The following is a 17,243-nucleotide window of genomic DNA, read 5'->3' as shown; positions in this document are numbered from 1 at the left end:
TCAAAAGTTTGAAAACGGTGCATCCATTAAATCTCTAATAAACCATTATAATGTTGGTGACCAAACCATATGCAACATTGTAAAAAAATAAAGGAAAGCCATTTAAAATATTTAAAATATGAAAGATTTAAAATTGACATCGCAAAAATAAAGGGAAGCTATTAGATTTAAAATCGATATCGCAAAAAATAAAGGGAAGCACACGAGTAGTACGTGGTAAGTTTTTTTTATCTATGCCATATTTTTTACATAGGTTGCTGAACACGTTTCGATACAGTAAGTCCACGACTTACACAACTACAGATTTACATAAATTTGTTTTCACTCAATTTTTATTTTTTTTGTTTATTATTATTTTTTTTTTAGGATTGTAAAATTTAAAACAACAAAAAAAAATAATAATAATAATAATAATAAGCAATCAATAACGACAATCATGGCATGCACAAATTGCACAAGTGAGATCAGGGTAACAAGCAAAAAAATAGGGAAAAAAGAGAAGATTCTTACAATTATTTATGTTTTTTTTTTTTTTTTTTTTTTTTTATATATATGACTGAAGATTTCAGTGAAAGGGACACACATTTCACCAGAATAATGTAAAAATCCACAGAATTCCAGCTATCGGTATTATCACTAATGCAATGAGATTGAGTTTACTACCTGTTTATAATGAATTGCACTAACAGAAACACCCAATAAAACAGAAAGTGCAAATTGTTTTTGTTTTCTGTTGACCTCCAGAAATGTGCTTTAGTAAAATGTGAGCTCGTGTGGGGTGATAATAGTGAGTTTTTGCCTTAACCCTGTGAAGTTCTTTACAGAAAATTTAATCTTGACCGTTTTATCATGGTGCCGACTAAGAGAATAAGTGAGCGGTACTAGTAAATCTTTGAAGAAAAGGAAAGCAATTGAATTGGATCAGAAAATTAAAATAATAAGAATGTATAAAAATGGTCAGACATTAACAAGTATCGTGCTGAATTCAGATTTGTCAATAATAATATAGTAGCAATATGTTACTAGTCGGACGGGCCTCCGTAGCCGAGTGGTCAGGAGCTGGAGTGCAGTAGCACACGCTCTTTGAGTAGACTGGGATTCAAGCCCCTGACTGCTGAATACAGTCAATCTGCCAACCCGTGCTGGACCAGCGTGGCAGATTATGGTCCATTTCCCTCAGAATGAACTGTTGAGGCTTCCATCCTGCAGTGGGTTGATAATGGCTGCACTTTACTTCATTTTTTACTAGTCATTCTCGAGTTACATAAAACTCGACAAGTTTTATAATGTTCTGGAACATATCTCTTAGGAAGTACGGGACTTCTGTATTTTTGGATTAACCGGGAAATCAATTATCCGGGATTTATTTTTTACCATCTATCCTGGAAAATCGAGAGTGTACTGTACATTCAACGCTGTTTCTTCCCCGGATTACCTATTATGGGAGATAACTTAATGACCGATGATATCACCATTCAAGACATTTTGCAGACATTTAATAATATTCAAACGAGATTACATTTTACACTGGAAAAGGGATATGAAGGGACGAAGCCTTTAAATTTCTTAAATTTTACACTCACACAGGATACTAATAAAATACAATTCAGCATTTACCATAAGCCTACCAAATAACAGTATGTTTCTCCACTATACACCTGTTCACTTATAAAATATCCATCATATTTCACCAATTTTTCAACGCATATAAATATTACACAACTAAGCCCACTACACACTTAGAGATTGAGGTATTAACCAACTGGTTTTTACGCAGAGATTATTTTCTCACTACAATTAGTCAAATAAAATTGCAAGCAAGCAAGCAAAAGACAGGCCACAAAATATCACACAAAGCAATAAAATCAGTAATAAAAAATACTTTATTTCCATATTGTATATAGAACAATGGCACAAGCAACTTAGTAGACTCTTTAAAGATGGGATCTATCCAGTTATATTAAAGAAGGCAGCAAAGGAACTAAGCAAACTCTTAGACATAATTAGATAGCTTCCTTAGACTCAGGGGACGTAACTATGGACTGGAGATGTGCAAATGTGACCCCAATTCACAAAGGAGGATCAAAGTGTGACACAAGTAATTACAGACCTGTTAGTCTAACTTCTGTTCCAGGGAAATTAATGGAGGCACTAGTAAATGCAAATAAGCAAATAAGCTTGCTTTCTTACATCATATGTCTCTACTAATGCTAACTGGTTCAAGAAGCGCTGCAGGATCATCTAGACAAGACTTCAGTTATAGCATGGACACAGCATGGTTTTGTTAAGAGGAAGTCTTGTTTGACCAATTTGATTGGATACAATGATGTGATCACAAAGGAACAGGATGCAAATAATAATTTTGATATCATATATTTCGATCTTAGAAAGGTTTTTGATACTTGCACAAATTGGAGGTTAATTGTGCAGTCAAATATAAAGTTTTCTGAGCAGGCAAACAGGCTGCAAGAGTAGCTCATGGGGGCTTGTCAATGATATATAGGAATTCTGCTAGCATGGATAAGGAGGTGATTATCCCCTTGTATAAGGCAATGGTCAGGCTACACCTTTAGTACTGCATACAGGTCTAGAGGCCTCACTTTAGGAAACATGTTTAAGCTACTAGAATGAGTACAGAAGAAGGGCAACGAGATTATTGAGTGGAACAAAGGGTTGCTCTTACGAAGGTAGGCTTAAATTCTGCGAATTGCAGCATCTGGAGACTAGGGCACCTGCAAGGTGATCTGATTGAGGTGTATAAGGCCTTGAATGGTTTGAGCAAGGTCAATGCTTATGGGATTCTTCCATATTCCACACCTGAGGGGTCATAAATTCAAATTGAGGAAAGGCAGTTGTAGAATAGATGTGCGGAAATTTGCCTTTAGCCAGCAGGTGTTTGATTGCTGGAACAAACTTCCATCTGTGGTTCTGGAAGTTGACAGCTTAAATAAATTGAAGGCTGAACTAGACAAATCTTTTGGAGTGAAGGGATGGGTAAAACAAGCTTGCTTTACGACCACCATGTCTCACTGACAAGTGAAAATGGTAAATATGAGATAACTGTCATTATCCCTCAGTCAAAAAGTTTGACACTGCTGTTAAGCATAACTGCTTTATTGACAGCACATTATTATAAAGTAATGTAATCACGTGTTTTTATTGAATATACAGAAATAATGAATGCAGAGTATCCACATGCCTCTGTTACAAGACTAAAACATAGACTGCACAAATAGGGTACATGATAAAAATTTGAAACCACTTACAAGTGATAGAGGATATCTCCAAGTTTTTATTCACCAATTGGAAAATGTATGCTGTAGTAGATGGCAGCATACTTGCAAAACTCTAATCATGGAAAAATTTACCAACACAATTCCATCCTTTGGTCATGTTATTAATCAACAGTTTCTATACGAGATGTAACTTTTATAGTTTCATTTTCAGATAATGACATAATACGTTACACACTGCTGACCTTGACATGTTAAGCTCGTGACTGGAATGTCATATGGATTTACCTGAGCTTTGCATAAAATTTCCTCCAACCAATTCCACTGTGCCCACACTGACTTTTTGTTTAGTTGCCACCTCTCTACCAGGATCAGCGCACAAATGGGTGTCCTTTATGTATTTTCAGTATTACTGCAGAACTGTGGGTCTGCTGAGTGGCTTCTTTTTAAAGTATGTTCAAAATTTATGCATAACTGTGGCGGCAGACTGCGACCCAGTGAACCAAAGTATGTCCTGCACTTTCTTGGTGGTAAATTCTGCTGTGACTGCAGTTTTAGGATTATGCTATACAGCAGTGATTTCCAAACTGGGAGGCACGCCTCCCTGGGGAGACGTGGGCTAGTGCAAAAGGAGGTGCGAAAAGTTTAACAGAAATGTAATTTTCATAACATAACATATATAAATAAAAAAATATATACATATAAATAAACTTTCATAACATAACATTAAATTTTATAACCTATTTTTTAAAGCATTTACCGCCACCTATCTCACTCTAACTTTGATATAAACATGAGATAACATTTATTTGGAAAAAAAATATTACATTTTGCTGAAATGGATTGATGAATTATGATTGATGTTGAGGTAATGTAATATATATTTAGTGCATACTATGTATGATATATATAGGTAGATTGCATACCATTAGCTGCATGGTTGAAAATATGGTTTCAGCAGTGTGTGATTGTGTTTTTTATTGTTTTTGGCATGATTACTTACTGATAATAATCGTTAGTAATTTAGAAGTTGTAGTTCTAAATTACATTAGTAATTTAGAACTACAACAATAATAAGCATCTGTAGTTCTAAATTACGTTAGTAATTTAGAACTATAGATGTTTATTATTTCATGTAGTATTAATAATAATTGTATTAACATATTAAAAATAAGAAATTGCACAATTATAGATGCTTTACTTCAAGGGAGGCACCGGAAAAATTTTACAGGTCAAGGGAGGTGTGGACTCAAAGTTTGAGAACCACTGCTGTACAGTATATAACTGTATCAGAGAGCACTTTTCTGGTAGGTGAATAAAAACTTGAAAATATCCACTATCACCCGCAAGTGGTTTCAGATATGTATCATGTACCTTATTCGCACAATAATGTTTTAGCTTTGTAAAGGTTTGCAGATACCAAGTATTTATGGAACAGCCTCACAGGCTACTGGTCAAAATTACCTATGCAGTCCATTGGAAGAGGTTGTGTTGTTTATTTTTTTTTTTATTCCGAAAACAGCATTTCTCAATTTGGCAATTTTATTAGTATTAGCCATATAATGCAAAGAAGCCAACATGCTTTTCCTACGGGCCAAAAAAAGAAGAAAATGCAAATTCTGCACTTCCCTCCTCACATAGGTAACTAACCAGCTAGTCTTTAAACTTCTTCAAACTGACAGTCTCAAACTATCTGCAGTACCTGTGGAGGCAAACTATTCTAGTAATCAATGACTCACTAGTTAAATGAAAACTTCCTACAATCTATTGCCTTGCTAAGTGATGTGCAACAGTGACACTGCATCGGACAGTCCAAATAAGTTTATAGACATTCCTTAACAGTTGGAGCATATCAACATACTGTGCCATCTTCTCCGTAATCCATGGCCATCACAAGTGTAATTAGTAATGCTATAATGACCTTTCCCTTTACTGCAATTTCTGATTGTCCAACAAAAATGTGCCTGTGCATCAATTACCCTTGGAAGTGTTCTGTCTAGGGAGGTTTAAAATACAAAGCGCCTGTGTCCATATTAGAGAGTGTCTGTTTTGGAGAGGTCTTCTAACAAGTAATTTCTAATACTTTTGGCTGGGACCCCAAGCCTCAGTTATCACATCGAGGTGTTCCCTTTTAGAGAGGTGTCCATAAAGGGAGGTTTCACTGTAACAATTAAATATTCTAAAAAGGATTAAAGATACAAATCACATTTCTTCTAAGTATGCAGAAAAAGAAGTGAATCCTAGTAATTATTTGCTGTTACGTGCAGTCCAAATGCACTATCATACAGATTTTGTTAGCAGAAAACAACAGTTTAGGCAAAATTCAATACAATTTAAACACTGCTTATTTTAAAATGGAGGACAGCATATCATTACTAAAATATAGTGTGTATGCAACTTGCATAATTAAATAATTTATTGATAATTTAAAATACTTTTTTTTTTTTTTTAGTGTCATTTGATTTAAACCTGATATACTGGTAATTCATACCATGTTATGCCAAGTAAAACACCAAGTCATTTACAGTTTTTGCAAGTGTTTTACAAAATATCTGCATTGAAGAAATTTATCAGGAATAGTAAGAATCCATATTAAGCAAGGGCACTTTTTTTTCTCTTTATCCACATGCCTCCGTAACAAGATTAAAACATTATTGCACAAATAGGGTACAACATGATAAAAATCTGAAACCACTTACAAGTGATAGAGGACATCTGCAAGTTTTTATTCACCAACTGTAAAATGTGTATGCTGTAGTAGATGGCAGCATAATCGCTGTTGTTATTTGGTTTTTAGGAGCATTAGCAACTAAGGCCATATTACTCCGGGGATATGTGGTGGTCATTCCCTGATCTTTTCGCATCCTCCGTATTTTGTGGTCACAGGCTCGAACCCCGGTCTAATCAAGAAGCATGTGCTATGCACTGCTGCTCCTGCCCACCTGGCTACGGAGGCACCCAGCATAATTGAAAAACTCTAATCTCATCTTAACATGTAATCTCATATATAAACAAATGACTTATATTTAACTTATTTCCAACTTTAATTAAATTTATTTAAATGCAAGTGCAGATTTATTTATCATATATTAAGCAAAGTAAATAAATAAACTTTTTTTAATTACAGGTAGCCATCAATTAACGACAGGATTAGGTAGACAGGCACAAATGGAATCGGTGGAAATGGAACCCTTAATATCATGAAGTCAATGGGAAATCACAGGGTTAGATTCCAGGCACCAAAAAATTTTACCTGCCCTTTTCAATACTGGAGTATTTAAAGCTCAGAAATAAACTTTTTTAATTAAAAAAGTTTTTTATTTTTAACCTACATAAATATAATAGTATGTACATATAAAGAAAAAAATAAATGAATACATACATAAAACATTTTGACAGAGGCCTATAGTCGAAGTTTTCGTTGGCTTTTGAAGGGTCTGGTTGAGGACCTCAACCAGGACCTTCTTCCTCCTTTCCTTTAAGAATTTCAAAATAAGTGCTCAGGGTTGATATGACACCACTTTCAGCTGTGGCACTTCTCTCCCAGTTGTGATCAATGTCACAGAGCTCATTAGTAAGGGACTCTACACTTGCAAGAATCCAATGTAGATCACTGGTCTCCCTAATTTTTACATAAGAGCCTTCTTTTGCTTCCTGCTACTGCTGGATAAGTTCTGCAGCTAACTCTTCAAGGTCTTCAACTGAAAGAGTCTCTACATGACTTTTCAAGAGCTCAGTTACATCTTCAACTGTAATTTTAGCATTAGTAGAGACACATGATACAGGAAAGCAAGCTTACATAGCATCAGCAAAAAAAAAAAAAAAAAAAAAACCCATTTTACCCATCCATTCACTCCAAATGTTTGCCTAGTTCTGCCTTGAACTTATTTAAGTTGTTGACCTCCACTACAACAGATGGAAGTTTGTTCCAACTATCAACAACCCGCTGGCTAAAGGCAAATTTCCGCACATCTATTCTACAATTGTCTTTTCTCAATTTAAATTTATGTCCCCTCAGGTGAGTAATCTGAGCAAGAGGAAGAATCCCATTAAGTTATTCAAACATTCAAGGCCTTATACACCTCAATTAGATCACCTCGGAGGTGCCTAGTCTCTAGAAGCTGCAATTTGTAGAACTTAAGCCTTCCTTGGTAACACTATCCCTTTTTTCCACTCACCAATCTCGTTGCCCTTCTCTGTACTCATTCCAACAACTCTACATCTTTCCTAAAATGACGTCAGCAGACCTGTATACTGTACTCAAGGTATGGCCTGACTGTTGCCTTATACAAGAGGACTAGCAGGGATAAGGGGGGGGGGTGATTGATTCATGTATACCACTGACAAGACACCCTGAGCTACTCTTGCAGCCTGTCTGCACTGCTCAGAAAACTTCATATCTGGCTGCACAATTACCTCCAGGTACTTTTCATTCTCCACTACCCTGAGTGTAGTATCAACCAGTTGATACGTTACTCTGGGGTTGCTGCTACCCATATGCAGTACTTTACATTTGTCAATGTTAAACTTCAGTTGCCACCTCTCAGCCCATCTGCTCAACTTTTTCCGGTCCTGTTGCAGTAGCATACTATCATTACTGCCATTAACAACCCTGCCAACCTTTGTATCGTCTGCAAACTTAGACATTAACCCTGATATACCTTCATCAATATCACTGATAAATACAAAAACAACAATGGGCCCAACACTGAAACCTTGGGGACTCCAATAACAACATTAGTCCACGAAGAGCAGTGTCCATTGATAACCACTCTCTGTCTTCACCCACTTAACCATCCTTTTATCCATTGTAGCAACCTGTCCTTAATGCCATACTGCTCCAATCTGTACATTAGTCTTCCATGTCCCACAGTATCAACTTCTTCTAACCCTGCCTCTTGTGCCAGACTGCCGATGTCTTCTACAACATTCTGTTTTGGTTTGAATCCTCTGAAGTCATGCATGAAATCTGGAAAAGGTTCACGCCACACTCCATTTAGACAATTGACAGTCACTTCTTGCCAGGCTGTGCTAATGTGATTGATGCCCTTTAAGACATTAAACGACTGCCAATATTTTCTGATGGTAATGTTGGACATATCCAAAGCTTTTACCATTTCTGTAAATGTTTGCTATAATAAGCTTTAAAGGTGGCTATTAACCCCTGGGTTGCAAAACTGATGTTCTATTAGGGGGAATGTAGACAACATTAACTTTAAGAGGTATTCTGACTTCACCCAGATTTGTAGGATATCCAGGGGCATTGTCCAAAAGAAGAATAGCCTTGGTTGGTAAATTTTTGTCATTGCAGAATTTGGGAACAGTAGGGCAAAAATAGTGGTGAACCAATCCAAGAAGGCATCCTGTGTCACCCAAGCCCAGTTGTTTGACTTCCAGTACACAGGCAACATGGCTTTGTTTAAGCCTTTCATAACAAATGGTGTTTCTGAGTGGTACACCAACATTGGCTTCAATTTTAAATTGCCTGACACATTTGCTCCCAACAAAAGTGTCAGCCTGTCTTCTGATGCTTTAAACCCAGGATCCGACTTTTCTTCACAGGCAATGAAGATTCTTGAGGGTAACTTTTTCCAATACTGGCCCGTTTCATCAACACTGAAGATGAGATCTGAAGGATATTCACCCTCCTCTACTATGGCCTTAAACTCTGCAAGGAATGAAGCAGCCACCTCATCATCTGCACTTGCTGCCTCGGCAGTAATTTTCACACTTCTGCATTTGGTTCTTGCTTTAAATCTCATGAACCAGCCCTTGCTAGCCAAAAATATTTCATTTCACTGACCTCCTGCTTTCTTCTTTAAATCTTCAAAAACTGACTTCGCCTTTTCAGTTATTACAGCTTGGGTCAAGGGAATGTTTTTTTTAGGTTTAAATCATTGACCCAAAGTGTCAGCAATCGTTCCATTTTTTCTAAAAGCTTATTTCTTCTGTAACTAACTTGTGTAGCACTTACTCTGGTAGCATGTTGGACGATTCTTTAATTTTATCAGCATTCTTCATAACTGTAGTCGATGGAGGCATATTCATAGCCTTACACACATATTAGGGCGACTTTCACCAGCTTCTATCCTCCGAATAACCTCCATCTTACTTTCCAATGTGATAGAGTGGTGTGCCTTTATCACACTTTCATTTGCACTAGGATTCATTTAAGTTCTTTTACCAGACATGGCGTCTCTTTATTCTATTAAACTAAAAACCTTATAACATGACTGGCAAAAACTGCAGACAGCTATCACTATTATTAATTATTATTTAATTTAATAACAGTAAAATTAATAAAAAATGTTAGCATAATAAATTTCCAACACATGTAAATGGCGTAAACAACAAGCAATTGAATGCTTCAATCCATGAACCTTTACCACCACCAGCCATGAGTGGCTATTTTGAGGGCAGGAAGATTTCTCAGCTCTGATTGGCTCAGACTGTTCTTGATCACATGAGCAGTGCATGATACATGTTACAGTACGATGTGATAAATTTTGTCTGACAATTTTATTAAACTTTCAATTTATAAAAAAAACTGCAAAAAAAAAAATAAATAAATATAAAAAAATTGCAAAAAATAAATAAATAAATAAATAAATATAAAAAAAATGGCCTTGTGGTTAATGATTGGCACTATTGCGAATCAGCACAAATTGGACTGGCGCAAAACGAGGGCTACCTGCATTTATACTTTGTAATATAGACCCTAAGTTCTAAATCTATAATAATATAGAAACATCACATATGAAAAACATCTTGTATGAAAAAATGGATTTTAATCAACAGCAGTTGTAGTGGAAGCATACATTACAAAATGGTTGGTTGGTTGTTTATGTACATACTTTGGTCAGAGTGAAGAGATATGCTAATTCATATCTTTTATTATCTTTTATTATGTTTCTCTAAGTGTGTGTGTTCATGGGCAACTTGTATGTTGTGCAGATCGATGAATCTGAAATAACTTGCAGAAAAACTTACAAAATAGTACTTATGAGTGTCAGATAACATTACAGAATACAAGAAAGAAGCAAAATATGTTTTTATATGATTATCTGAACTTTTATTGTTAAAAGTATCAGTTATATTTCAACTGTTGAACCTGTCCCAATATTTAAGTGTTTGTAACCTTCCACTGATGAAAAATAAAAAAAAGATTCTTGGAAAACATGTTGCTTTAGTTTTTATTCAGTCTTATACCTGTTCCTCATCACCAAGGATGCTTTTACTTCTCTTTGCATCCTGTCAGTTTTGATGCCATTCACTTTTGACCATTACACTCATGTCCAACATTCATCATAAGTACTATTTTATAACTATAATACATTTACTTTTCCTCTGCTGCTGCTATCATTGATTAAAATTCATTTTTTTCATATTACTTAGTTTTGTATTGACTTTTTCTGTATTATTATAAAACAGTAAAAAATTTATAAGTTTTATGCAATATACAAAAAGTGGGCATTTTAATTCAATTCCTTGCAATATCAAGAAAACTCACGATTCAATGCTTTCTAACATAGGATCAGGATCTGCTTTTTCTTGAAGCAAGGACATGTGTTCTCGGCTCACTTTAATAATATCACAGATAGCCTGGGATGCATTTCCATTGCAGTCTTCATTAAACATTGGATCAACAAGTGTAACTAACCTCTCCATTATCTTCTGTTCATTTAACCACTGCAGATATCCACAAAAACAAAAGTGATAATCAACAAAAACAAGACTTCACTGAGAAATTGCAAATTATATAGGGAGAGAAAGAAAGGGTTTCAAGCAGTTTTGCTGAAACTAATACAGCCAGGTTTGCATTGTTTTTTGAAGTTATAATTCTTAAATTGAAAACAGAACTTATATTTCACACCAATAAGGACAAGCACACTTGTTTTAGTTAACAAAATACATAGTGCTACTCAGAAATTTAAATTAGCATAATAGGAAAACAATTACATATTCTGAAAGTTCTTATAAAATTGAGCAATCTTTAAGAAAACAAAATCAGTTGTATTTTAACATTTTCCTTATACTTTGCTAAGAAATTGCATCTTGCATAAATAAATTTTCTATTTATAGTCTAGAATGATCACTTACTTTCATAACTTTAGTATAGCAACTTACAAATACTTAGCTATATTTTGTAGCAGTAGATGGTTAAACCTGATTATCTCTGTATCCTCTGCTTCTTTCTTCTTAAGAAAAATAACTAAGTTTATCCTATCCCCATAAAAATTTCCAATGCATCTGAATTCTCATATCAACTTACTAACAGCTATTTGTTATTTTTGGTGCATTAGCAACTAAGGCCATATTGCCCTGGGGATATGCGGTGGTCATTCCCTGACCTTTCCGCACATCCTCTGTATTTGGTGGTCACGGGCTCTAACCCCGGTCTAATCAAGGAGCATGTGCTATGCACTGCTGCTCCTGCCCACCTGGCTATGGAGGCGCCTTTTTACTAACAGCATTTAATAAACAGATGACAATATTACATGGCTGAGTTTGGTGACTATGGATATGTTCCTAATCTTAGATGAATATATAACCAATTTTAGGAAAGCAGTGCAGATTATTCTCACCAACATCCAAAAGAACATCAAACATGATAATTAAAAGTGTAGAGTGGTGGTACCCAACCTTTTACCAATCATGCTCCATTTTTCCAGTGTAGCTGTGCTACATATTTCCAGTGTAGAAGATGCACTGAAAGGATTTTCTGGAGTAGAAGACACAAAGATTATTTAGGTAAACTTTGTACTACTCTGATCTCAATGTTAGCTTTAATTTTTTGCTTCTATTTCCATCTTATGCTTCATTTTATGTCTATTAAGATCATGCTTAATAATAGTTAAAAGACTTTGCTGCACAAGATATGGTTTTATTATAATAAAAACACTATGTAATAAAACTTTTCTCAATGTCTCTCTTAACCATTATTGTATTCATCAGTTAGAACAACCTTTGAGTTGCATATAAGAAAAATCATTTCTTAATTATAACTGAATGCACTCCTATACAAAGTACATAATAGTATATTCAATCTAAAAAAAAAAAAAAATTACTATTATATAACTGACAGCAGAGAGATGTTTATTGTCAAGCTTAACTTACTGCTGCTAAAAACTTCGTTTGAAAACAAAGTGCTGTATTAAGACTTAGGAAAAATTATAAATCATACTTAACTTGTTTTGAAGCATATCCTTGTGATTGTTTTGATAAATAAACAAATCTCATTAATATTACATTATCATGGTTACCATTTTAATACGTAAGTCAACTATTTTACTTGTTTGTTTTTTTTTTAGTTAGTTGTTGGTGCATTGGCTTCTGTGGCCATAATGCACCTCCCAATGTTTTTGCAGTACTCTGATCCAAGCCCAAGGCGGGATTTGAACTCGCGACCTTTGGGTTGCCAGGCAGGCACTTTACCCACCCGGCTAGCCCGGTCGGCAACTATTTTACTTGTGAGCACATGTAGCCTCAAATTAGGGTTAGTGTTAAGTGATTATACAGACTACTATTTCATGGTGTTCAAACAAACACCATGTTTGTTTGAACTACAGCTATGTATAGGAGAATGCAGCAGCAGAAATATATAACGCTTTAAAATTTTCCATCCTCAAGGATTGAGAAGTTCTGAATTTTAAAATTTTTTAGATTTTATAGAGAGGTATACCTAGTGGTTGCACAGTTTTGAAAAGTACATTTCAATGAATATTAAGCACTAACAACTGAACTTATTTACATCTGTAAACATTTATAATGACTAAACCATAGTGCTATAATTGAAAATGTAAACAATTCAATTTGTTTAATGTAAAAAATGATAATAAAATCACAGAAAATGTTATGTACTGTAAGGTCAGTTTTAAATACATGTCAGTATCAGAGAGAATATCAATGAAACATCCTTCTGGTAAGAAATATCTTTACACTGAGGGTTAAAATAAAACTAACTAATCTTCTTAAGAAATAATTTTAACAAGGTATATGCATTCTTTATCAGTTTACATGAAAGTTTGCTTTTAATAATGAACTGTGGAAACATTCAATCTATTTATTGCATATAATAACAATGGTCACTAATTGTTATAATATAGATGAGCGGAAATTTGCCTTCAGCCAGCGGGTCATTGATTGCTGGAACAGACTTCCATCTGTTCTTGTGGAAGTTGATAGCTTAAATAAATTTAAGGCTGAACTAGACAAACATTTGGACTGACTGATGGGAAAGTTTTTTTTTTTTTTTTTTTTTTTGGCTTATGCTCTATATAAGTTTGCTGTCTTGCATCATATGCCTCAACTAATGCTAATTCTTGTTTTTGCTGCCACTATAACTTTTCATGATACTGATCAGCTGTAACTAGTTATACGTGTGTGTTCAGTAAGTCACTGTTTACAGAAAAGATTAAAGACTAAATTAAAAATTAAATTACAGACAGAGCTGCAATTTAAGAGAAGTTCGTATTAATCTACTAAATCTAATGAAAAACCATCAAAAAGGCCTTGAATGGGTTGAGCATGCTGAATTCTGATGTGATTCTTCCACTTGTTCAGATTACAAACCTAAGGGGGCATAAAGTGAAATTGAGGAAGGACAGATGTAGAATGGATGTGCGGAAATTTGCCTTTAGCCAGCGGGTGGTTAATTGCTGGAACAAACTTCCATCTGTCGTTGTGGAAGTTGATAGATTAAATAAATTTAAGGAGGAGCTGGACAAATATTTAGAGGGGATTGTTTTGTAAATTTTTTTTTTTTTTTTTTTTTGGCTGATGCTGCATAAGCTCATACATTTGCTTTCTTGCATCACATGCCACTACTACTACTACCAATGACAATAAAAGAGAGAAATATCACTTTTTTTGTGTGTATGGTTTCTTAAAGACAAATGCAATCACTGATACCAGTAATGCTTGACTGCATTCTTAATTCAGGATTGTAAAGGATTTTATATAGTTTTATATACAGTAAACACTTTCAAAATAACGGCACCTTTGAGGATTCAATGTGCTGTTATTTTGATTTTTCCGTTATCTAGAAAGTTTTATTTTTAATGTATTTAATGCAGAAATAATGAGGCCAAATAAGAAATAGAGAGATTAAGAATGCAATTTTATTAACTGCACATAAAAAAACACAAATATGTTGGTGATTCAATGTTGTATTCTGCCATTAATACACTTCTGCTTATGCCCCATTCTATTTTCTTTATTATATCAAGTTTAGTTTGTGTGGGTGGCACAGTGATATCATCGCCGTCTTCCCCACACTGGGTGGAAAAGACCCCGGGATCGAATCCCATCGATGATGCAAGGATCTTTTATAGGCTTTTTTTCACTCTGTGGCTGAGTTAGTGTGTCTGAGGCATAGATAGCAAGGTTTCCTCCCCAGAAACTGGGGCTTTTTGTCCAGCAAAACAGGCAAATCGAGCTGAGAACACATGCAATTTACAGACACAATACACATGGGTATATGAATTAACATTCCAGGTGACCCTAATATAATATTTTGGATTACGTTTGTCACTAAGCTTTAATGTTGTTGTTTTTTCTTCTCTGTATGAGGTTTATTAACTTTAGGAGCCATAGTGAGGGTTTTTTAATTTAAAATAAATGTAAAACAGTGGTATAATCTGTGATATCACTACAAAATTCACTTTGAAAATGGTGAATGTAAACAAATACAGTAATCATGTGACTTGTCGTTTTCGTTTTTCGGAACTGCAAGACATCTCCACTGTATGTATACATCCAATCTCAATGTGCTGTTTTTTTGGGGTGCCATTATTTCGACAGTCTACAGCATTTGGTTTTTCTATGCTGTCCTAAATGGTAAGAAATTGCCATATCTATAAGGAATATTTGCACATGTGTTCCGTGATTACAGGACATGTGCATGTAGTTAATTCTGTGAATGTTTTTTGGAAAATGAAACTGTATTGGTGCAATAAGTGATTCCTTGGTAGAGGTATGAAGCAGGAAGATAATCTGCATGATTGGGATAATCATTATTGATTTTAAAAAAACAGATATCAACATCATAAGATATTACACTGATTAAAAATGTTAAATACATTTTTTTTTATCACATTTCTCTAAAAATACATGATCAAGTGGAATGTCAAATACATGGCAAATGACATAAAGGTAACTTTAGTATTAACTGAATATTTGAAGACGTTGCTTATCAAGAGAGATTACAATGATGACGGTTTTATTTTTTTTGAAAAACTAGAGTAGACAAGGAATTTTGACTAGTCTGTCTTTAAGCAGAAACTTGGAGCTTGCGTTAAACAACTGAAAATTAATTGAAACTTTTTCAGGACGTTTTCTGTATTTTATAGAGATTGAGGGTCATATGTTTAGTCTGAAGGAGCTGCATTTTTAATGCATCTCAGAATTAGCATTCTCTAGTAAATCACTTTTTCTCTGCTTATAGAAATTTAAATTTGGACATCAGATTAAAACATGGTTATATGATTTCTTTTTGTAAACACAGTCTTAAATTAAATGAGGGAAACCCAAACAACTTTGTTAACAAAAAAAAAAAAAGAAAATCTAAGTTTAATGATGGTTTATTGTATTGAAGAGTATATGAAAATTTTATGATGGAAACCCAATGTTTTCATGAGTTATGTTAAGTTTATGGGGAAGACACTATGTCAAGAGAACTCAATATGGACAAAAAAAAAAAAAAAAAAAAAAAATGTTAGACTAATTTTAACTGTTTAAGTGCGTGCCAAAAATTTTGAATGAAGATCAAAGAACACCAAGACACCAAGTTTGTGGATGTTTTTAAAATAACTGAAGAAGATCAACTTCCTCAGTACTGCAATTACTTGCAATGAAAATTGCTGTTTCACTTGTACCCATAAACTAAAAGACAGTCAATGCAATGGATGACAAAGCAATCTCCCACACCAAAAAAAAAAAAAAAAAAAAGCAAGAATGTCAAAATCAAAACCATGCTTCTTGTTTCCTTCAACATTAATTAGATAGTATGAATCAGAGCTGTACTACTCAATGTTCTACGTTGATAATAATATCAGAAAATAATAAGAGGAGTTTACCTCAATATAGTACGTAGAACACTTCTGTATGATACGCTCCAGAAATTAAAACGGTAAAAAACGAAAAAAAAAATCGACAATTTACCGGTACATTAGAGTAAAATATAAATAATTAAATAATCAATTTAACACAATTTAAAACAATTAAAAATCAAATTAACGCAATTAAAAGAATTTAACGAAAATATTCAAAACGACTTTCCTTCCTGAAGCTGACAACGCTTTTCAACCGTATGTCGTGATCACAGGAATGAAAATCGTTTTGAATATTTTAGTTAAATTCTTTTAATTGCATTAATTTGATTTTTAATTGTTTTAAATTGATTATTTAATTATTTATATTTTACTCTAATGTACCGGTAAGTTTTCGATTTTTTCGTTTTTTACCGTTTTAATTTCTGGAGGGTATCATACGGAAGTGTTCTACGTACTATATTGAGGTAAACTCCTCTTATTATTTTCTAATATTCTTCAACATTAATGGAATTATTATGGCTGAATACGTCCCACCAAATCAGAATGTCAATCAAACACGCTACAATGAAGTTCTGACAAGGCTGCATGAAAAAATTGGAACGAAGAGACATGAATTGTGGAAAGATTGTTGGGTGCTCCATCATGATAATGCTTCAGCACACAACACACTCTGTTGGCCAAAAAGCAAATTCCTGTGTGGGAACATGCACCCTACTCACCAGACCTAGCCCCGTGTGACTTTTCCCTTCCCTAAACTGAAAAGTATACTTAAGGGGACCCATTTTTTAGTTCACTGATGACATTCAAAAAAAAAAAAAAAAAAAAAAAAGACTGAAGTGTTAAAAGGGCTTACAGAAGATAACTTCCAGAAATATTTTTGTGCTTGAAAGAAACGTATGAAACAGTGTGTGAAAGCCCAAGGCAATTATTTTAAAGGGGATAACTTGTAAGGTATGAA

General features: G+C 34.3%; 1 protein-coding gene across 4 annotated transcripts in view; it reads right to left on the bottom strand.

Moving 5' to 3' along the window:
* The window catches only part of fmt (phosphatase 6 regulatory subunit 1-like protein fmt), a 477,658-nt gene that overhangs the window by 335,302 nt on the left and 125,113 nt on the right, over positions 1-17,243 (bottom strand). For all 4 annotated transcript variants that reach the window (XM_090388378.1, XM_090388363.1, XM_090388382.1 and 1 more), the window contains exon 7: positions 10,744-10,922. In XM_090388378.1, coding sequence (XP_090244504.1) covers positions 10,744-10,922 — 179 coding nt within the window. The remainder of the gene's footprint in view (positions 1-10,743; positions 10,923-17,243) is intronic.

This window comes from Mastigoproctus giganteus, chromosome 2 (assembly GCF_048544385.1).
Source record: "Mastigoproctus giganteus isolate SK-2022 chromosome 2, ASM4854438v1, whole genome shotgun sequence".
NCBI lineage: Eukaryota > Metazoa > Arthropoda > Arachnida > Uropygi > Thelyphonidae > Mastigoproctus > Mastigoproctus giganteus.
This window is presented reverse-complemented; position numbering and strand designations above follow the sequence as displayed.